The sequence below is a fragment of the Pristiophorus japonicus genome, chromosome 1, assembly GCF_044704955.1.
Source record: "Pristiophorus japonicus isolate sPriJap1 chromosome 1, sPriJap1.hap1, whole genome shotgun sequence".
Classification (NCBI taxonomy): Eukaryota; Metazoa; Chordata; class Chondrichthyes; family Pristiophoridae; genus Pristiophorus; species Pristiophorus japonicus.
In genome coordinates, this window is record NC_091977.1 from 137,656,360 (window position 1) to 137,664,594 (window position 8,235).

General features: G+C 43.3%; 1 protein-coding gene across 1 annotated transcript in view; it reads right to left on the bottom strand.

Annotated features, from left to right (window-relative positions):
- Window positions 1-6,198, bottom strand: part of prr16 (proline rich 16) — a 236,922-nt gene extending 230,724 nt beyond the window's left edge. Inside the window, exon 1 of the mRNA XM_070862862.1 lies at window positions 5,950-6,198. Within this exon, the coding sequence (XP_070718963.1) occupies window positions 5,950-6,081 (132 nt within the window). The 5' untranslated portion in view covers window positions 6,082-6,198. The remainder of the gene's footprint in view (window positions 1-5,949) is intronic.
- Between the last annotated feature and the right edge of the window lie 2,037 nt (window positions 6,199-8,235).

The window sequence follows — 8,235 nt, forward strand, 5'->3', positions numbered from 1 at the left end:
TACTGAAGTTGCGTGTTCAGCCATGAACTCATTGAATGGCGGTGCAGGCTAGGAGGGCCGAATGGCCTACTCCTGCACCTATTTTCTATGTTTCTATGATATGCTGGTGAATTAGTAATTCCCCCATTAAATTACTTCACTGAAGTTATAAGTACACTGTAATGGCAGATAAAGCTGCTGCTTTAAAGTTTAAGCTTCACGCAGCATGCTGTGTGCAAACGTTGCCGTCAATGTGACCTCCGATTTAGGATCCTCCTCCCTCAATTTAAACATGTGGCAAATACCGCCTGCACGACCGTGTGCTGCCTGGTTTTTCAGGCGTCACTTTGGGCAGATATTTAATGTGGCATTAGCACCTAACTTTGCAACCAGGATGCTAACGGAATGTTGTACGACGATTGACGTCATGATCTGACTGAAACCACAGGACGCGGTGGCATGTTTTTGCATAGCGCAAACCCTGAGCCGAATTATTCCGGCCGGGCGATAAAAGCTGGCTGCCTGGCATTACGCCTTTAGACACACATTACCGCCCCTCTGGGGCGCTAACAGAGGTGCAAGCCAGCCGAAAATCTAGCCCCCATGGATCAAGAAAAGCAATGGTCTTCGTAACGACGCCTGGGGAACACCGCTTTATACTTTCCTCCAGTCCGAAAAACAACCATTCACCATTACTCTCTGTTTCCTGTCACAGCCAATTTCGTATCCATGATGCCACTGTTGCTTTTATTTCATGGGCTTCAACTTTGCTGGCAAGCCTATTATGTGGCACTTTATCAAAGGCCTTTTGGAAGTCAATGTACACCACGTCATCCGCATTGCCCTCATCAACCCTCTCAGATACCTTATCAAAAAACTCGATCATGTCACTGCATTCTGTTTTGTGCTTTTTTTCTTGATAAATGTCACAGTGTACAATAATAAACAGTAAACTTGTGATAAATCAAGTGAATTCCCAAGCCGTAACATCTGGAATTAATTTATTGAATAATACGATAGAATATTGTAGCTCTTACACATTACTGGTCAATTAAACAAAATTACCAAGCAAGTCAAATGTTTCATCAACTTATTTTTTGAAATATTACTAAATTTAATATTTTCACAAAATACTAACATTTACAAAGCTACCTAATTTACCTATATGGAGCCCATTTACCCAGTGTACAAGAGGCAAATCATTCCACTCCAATATCTATCACTTTAACAATTACTTCAAGTATGTGGTTTCAATTGCTTTATAAACTCAAACATTTAAGGTACTTTAGCCTTCATAGAGTAGAATCATAAGAAAAATTATGACACAGAAGGAGGCCATTCAGCCCATCGTGTCCGTGCCGGTCGAAAAAGAGCTACCGACCTGTTCCCACCTTCCAGCACTAGGTCCGTAGCCCTGTAGCTTACGGTTATTTAAGTGCACATCCAAGTACTTTTTAAATGTGATGAGGGTTTCTGCCTCTGCCACCCTTTCAGGCCGTGAGTTCCAGACTCTCACCACCCTCTGGGTGAAGAAATGTTTCCTCATCTCCCCTCGAATCCTACTACAAACTACTTTAAATCTATGCCCCCTGGTTATTGACCCCTCTGCCAAGGGAAATAGGTCCTTCCTAGCCACTTTAACTAGGCCCCTCATAATTTTATATACCTCAATTAAATTTCCCCTCAGCCTCCTCTGTTCCAAGGAAAACAACCCCCGCCTATCTAATCTTTCCTCTTAGCTAAAGTGTTCCAGTCCATCCTCATAAATCTCCTTTGCACTCTTTCTCGTGCAATCACATCCCTCCTGCAATGTGGCGACCAGAACTGCACGCAGTACCCAAGCTGTGGCCTAACTAGTGTTGTATACAGTTCTAGCATAACTTCCCTGCTCTTGTATTTTATGCTATGGCTAATAGTATGTCTTTTTAACTACCTTATCGACCTGTACTGCTAACTTTGAAGATCTGTGGACATACATTCCAAGGTCCCTCTGTTCCTCCACATCTCTCAGTATCCTCCCATTTATTGTATATTCCCTTGCCGGCCCTCCCCAAATGCATTACCTCACATTTTTCCGTATTGAATTCCATTTGCCACTTTTCTGCCCAACTGACCAGTTAATCGATATCTTCCTGCAGTCTAGAGCTTTCCTCCTCACTGTCAACCACATGGCAATTTTTGTATCATCTGCAATTTTTTTTTTATCATGCCCCCTACATTTAAGTCTAAATTATTAATATATACGACAAAAAGTAAGGGACCGAGTACTGAGCTCTGTGGAACCCCACCAGAAACAGCCTTCCAGTCACAAAAACTCCCCTCAACCCTTATCCTTTGCTTCCTGTCATGGAGCCAATTTTGGATCCAATTTGCCACAATCCTATCGATCCCATGTGCTTTTACTTTTTTGATCAGCCTACCATATGGGACCTTATCAAAAGCCTTGCTAAAATCCATCGAAACTACATCAAATTCACTGCTCTCATCGACCCTCCTTGTTACCTCCTCAAAGAACTCAATCAAGTTAGTCAGACTTGACCTTCCCTTAACAAATCCATGCTGACTGTCCTTGATTAATCTGTGTCTTTCTAAATGAAACTTTATATTTTCCTTCAGAATTGATTCCAGTAATTTGCCCACCATCAAGGTTTAAACTAACTGGCCTGTAATTGCTTGGTTTATCCCTTCCTCCCTTTTTGAACAATGGTACAACGTTAGCAGTTCTCCAATTCTCTAGCACCACTCCTGAGCCAGAGTAGATTGGAAAATGATAGTCAGAGCCTCTGCAATTTCCTCCCTTGCTTCTTTTAATAGCTTGGATATATTTCATCTGGTCCTGGCAATTTATCTACTTTCAAGGATGCTAAACCCCTTAATACTTCGTCTCTTACTATGTTTTTCCCATCCAATATTTCACTATCTTCCTCCTGAACTTCAATATTGACATTGCCTCCTCTATTTTGAAGACAACTACAAAGTATTAATTTAGTATTTTACCCACATCCTCCGCCTCCAATCATAGATCATTATTTTGTTCCCTAATAGTCCCTACTCTTTCCTTAGGTATCCTCTTCCTCTTTATGTAATTGTAAAACATCTTTGGGTTTTCTTTCATTCTACTTGCCAGTATTTTTTTCATGCCCTCTTTTTGTTTTCCTAATTTCCTTCTTAATTTCACCCCTGCACTTTCTATACTCGTCTAGGCTTTCTGCAGTACTGAACTCACGATATCTGTTATAAGCTTCCCTTTTTTGCCTTATCTTACCCTGTATGAACCTTGTCATCCAGGGGGCTCTAAATTTGGCAGTTCTACCCTTTTTCTTTGTGGAGACATGTTTACCCTGAACTCCATGTGTCTCTTTCTTGAATGCCTGCCACTGCTCTTGCACTGATTTACCTTCAAGTAACTGCTTCCAGTCCACTTTTGCTAAATCACTTCTCAGCCTAGTAAAATTGGCCTTCCCCCAATTTAGAACACTTACTCCTATTTTTTCTTTGTCCTTCTCCATAATTATGCTAAAATTAACTGAATTATGATCACTACCACAAAAATGCTAACCCACTGATACTCCTTCCACCTGCCCAGCCTCATTTTCTAACACTAAATCCAGAACTGACCCCCCTCTTGTTGGGCTTGCTACGTATTGGCTAAAAAAACTTCTCCAGAATGCAATTTTGGAATTCTGTGCCCTCTGCACCTTTTACACTGATAGTATCCCAGTTAATATTAGAGTAATTGAAATCCCCCACTATTAATGCCCTATTGTTTTTGCACTTGTCAGATATTTGCTTACATATTTGCTCTTCTATCTCCCTCGAACTGTTTGGGGGTCTACAATACACTCCTAGCAGTGTGATTGCCCCTTTTTGTTCTTTAGTTCAACCCATATGGCCTCATTTGATGACCCCTCTAACATATCATCCCTCCTCACAGCTGTAATTGTTTCTTTAATCAATATTGCGAACCCCCTTCCTTTTTTAACCCTCTCTCTATCTTGCCTGAAAACCCTGTAACCAGGAATATTGAGCTATCAGTTCTGCCCTTCTTTCAGCCATATCTCAGAATGGCTATAATATTGTAATCCCATGCATCCATCTATCTGTGCCCTCAGCTCATCTGCCTTATTTCCTAGACTCCTTGCATTGAAGTATATACCATTTAGCAATGTTTATTTTCTAGTCTCTGCCTTCCAAACTTGCTTATTAATTTTCTGCCTTCCATTTCCAGCTTGGCTTCTCTCCCTTCTGACAATGCTCTCCGGTTTCCTGCCAAGCTAGTTTAAACCCTCCCCAACAGCACTCGCAACATCGACCGCCCCCCACCCCAAGGATATTGGCCCTGGCCCTGTTGAGGTGCAAGCCGTCCGGCTTGTACAGGTCTCACCTCCTCCTGTAGTTTCTTAAAATTGCATTTTTGTCAGCCACGTGTTTTAATGTTGGTTTATACAGATTGTTTCATTGTAACCTTGGCCCTTTAACATCCCTGCTGCAATTGTCACAGGCCTGTTAGATTTGAGTTCTATTCGTCTCCGACCTGTGCAGTAAATGTCCTCTGACGTTTCAGACCATTTTTAGCAACTGGAAAAAAGTGGGTGCATTAAGGTATCAAATGCACATCATGCCAAAGAACAGCTGCTCGGGGATGAACTACAGATGTGTCTCGGTCTACTGCCGGTTCGGGGGTTTTATGTGCCTTATCACACGTGGTCCCCAAACCAACTCGGGACTGCATGCACATGAATCCGCTCCTAACCATTCCTTATTCTAATATTTAAGTCATGCGTTAATGCCTATGACGAGGCAAATGCATTGAAGTATATACATCGTATCTAATGAAAAAACCGTCCAAAGCACCATGAAAGAATTTGGACAATAGTGCCGAAGCAACCTCAAAATGCACAAAGTGAACGGTAGGCGCTCACTGATTCATTGCTGCTGACTGACTTCATCTTCAGTATTTTTTTCATTGTGCTGTAAACATGAGTAGTAGCAAAGTAAATAAAAGGCTGTCAATTGACTAATAAATATTAACATCGTTGCAAAATGAATTAAGGAATGCCAACATTTTAGCCCATTGTCATTTTCCAGATTAAATAAAATCCACCGCCCGGCGCACTACAAGAGAATGCTGACGTTGCGGTGGCAGTTTAAAATGAAAGTGTTAAATGACCTTTAATGGATTACTTCAGTGTTCGCAGAGACCATGGCAGTACAGCTATTCTTGTACATTTCGCGTTGGAGAAAGAGTTTTAGATTTGTGAGCGAGATTAATTTGTGTCGGAATACTGCCTTCTAAAGGAAAGTATTATAATTCATACTGTATGTGCATTTACGTGAACTAAATTCACATGTTGTAACTGTTACAGATAAGATTACACATGCTTCATACAAGCTGAATTGTGACAATCCACTATTATCCTGATTCAGCAAATCTCCTGTGGCACCATCCGACTACGCAATAAATTACAGAATTGTATAAATTAATTACTGGATCAATGAGGGGTATTCAGGGGATTAGTAGGCATATATCTGATTTACAAAGTGAATTACCTTATCGCTCGTGAGTCCTAACTAGGCTGGATCAGAGAGCACAAACGTCTCATTCGGAAGACAAGTTGTTATAAAACTGACATTGAAACAGACGCCTGTCTGTTACTCACAGTCCAGCAGGAAAGGACTGCGCGCAAATCTCAACCGGTGGTGAAAGATTAGTAGAGAATTACATCGTGTTATCTTCGGCCATGTCAGGTTTTTTTCCAGAAGGAGGGAAATGGGTCTTTACAAGTTGCAAAATGTGGACATGTCTGTAATCTGGTGCAGTTGGGCAACATTTACAGATGTGGCAGATGCTCTTATAATTGTTGCTCCCTCGCCCAGTTCAGCATACTCAACACATGAGTTTTCCCAAATGCAACATCGCCCCCTTTGCAAATTCATATTTGCTAGATTTTTTTTCTAAACATTTCTTACCTCTTTAAGTTCTTTAGCCACGTCCTTTAAATCGCCCAGGACTAACTCCAAATCGTCTACAATAGTCTTGATGTGTTCTTTTACCTTTGCCTTGCAGGCTGCGCCCTCCGGTTGTTTCGAGTTCCTTGACATTATTCGAGCGCGGTCAAAACGGCACTGAGGATCACGATGTCGCACCGGACGCGCTCTTCCCCATGATCTTCCTGCTTTCTTGCCTCCTCTGACTCAGTCTCCGCGCCGATTGCCATCAACTCAGTGTAACTGCGGGCTCCCAAGGACTGCAGAAATCTCGCCAGTACGCCTGCGTCAGTGTGCATGGCAAATTAGAAACACCAAAAAAATGTGTAAGCTAATATTATCCCAGCCTGGTTTTGATTAAAACCATCCCGCACATGCTGACTAATACCGCCCTTGCCTCCTCGGAACTAAACGGCGGCAGCGCTTCTCCCCGGCAAACTCTCCCTGACTTGACATGAGGAGGGGACCTCCATTCGTCTGTACATCCATAATCTGCCCTCTCCTTCGTCCTGTGCTGTTGTGAACAAGAGCAAATCCGCGGCGAGCCGGTTCGGTTTTGTTTCCTAATCTGGAGAGCCGCTGAACTTCTCAGGCTGCGGGAAGGAGCGCACAGTTCAGCTCCCATCCAGGGAGAGGAGGACGTGGACGGAGAATTGCGGGAACGCTTCAGATCCAGCAGCTCCGAGAGTCCGGCACAACCTCCCGTCCACTCCACTTTGCTCAACAGCACCGTTTATTCAGTGTTGGCCATCAGTCTGTCCTTATACATCTAAAAGAAAGAAATTGGAGCTCGTATTCATCAGGGATAGCGGCTCGGATCGTCCGTCTTAGGTTAGACGAAATAATGCCCCATGTAACGCATGCACTGGTATATGGGAAATAGGTGGACATGGCAAAGATCCGTAAATTGGACCAGGCTGGACAGTGTCTAACTTCTCCAAACTTAAGGAGAACGTGTCTCTTCAGAGGTTAAATGAGGACGTCCGTCAACTCGCCATCTATGGTCGGTCCAGTCTCACTTTGAAAGTAATAAACGGGAGTGGTGGTAATTTGCGCCAGCTTTCTCACAGATTGAAGTCACAGACCAAAAAGATATTCTCAATCTTGTGAGTGACTGGTACTGGGTTTGAGGTCTGGGCACAGTGAGCAGTTCCAGCTTCATTCCCCGAACCCGCTGCAGGTAACTGCCCGCCTTACTCCCGATCGCCCGCCGGAGGGATACGGCACTTAGCAATTTCTGTGCCGGATCCCGCGGGTTTGGAGTGAAAGAGATCGCATGTGGGCATAAAATCTGCTAAAAGCTTCAAACCCGGCTCGCAGCAGTGTGAAAAATTGCGGGTAAAAGTGAGCGACGGTACAGAGTGTAGTGGAAGCCTCGGTAGAAGGCAAGGTTCTGGCTGTGATTTCAGAGCTGACTGAACATGGTTTTCAATCGACACGATTCACACCAACATTGAACAAATCGACACTTCGGTTTTTTTTAGGCCATGTCCTTGTATCCCATAATATGTGGGTCCTACCTACCTTCCCGAATACAGCGTAGAACATGTAGCTGAATGTGTATTCATTGTATGCCCTCTAGTCTGCAGTTCTCACCATTCCGCATCCCGCCACTATATAAAACACACCGTAACTCTTCGCCGAGGTGCTTAAATCATGTACTAGAGGATATATTTCTGCGTATTAGCAGCATAAGAGCCGGTGAACACATTCATGTTCATTAGTAGTAATTGAATAAGGGAATCAGTGCCAAGATGTGTTTCTTACAATACACACTTGTCCCATAAATCATGGAGCTAGCCTGGGTATTATGTAAAGATCTACTACTGGTCGGAGTTTTGCTGCTGATTTTCAACGGCCTTCCCTTTGCCGGGGTTGCTGCCCTATGGAAACAAGCAAAGGTGGCGTCAAACAAATGACGAACTTCAAACTATGAGTAGTTCACTGGAAATAAGATTTTTAAAAGTTTATGCGCAGTGTCTTTACCTACTCGTGTGTACTTTTACCAAGGCTATCCTCGTGCTCCAGATACCTACCTGTACAGCGATGCTCAGGCGGGACACGCGAGTTATACTGCTGGTAGCACCTCCCTCCCTACATTACATCCCAACCAGGGGAGAGTCCTATGACTGCATGTCTATAAATTCCTTGAACAACTGGTTTTTAAACCGCGAATGTAGACTGGGCGCGCTTTTTTCCCAACAGAGAAAAAAAATCTCCATACTTCAGTTTAAAAGTTGGATCTCTGGCATGTGTGCCTCCCATAAG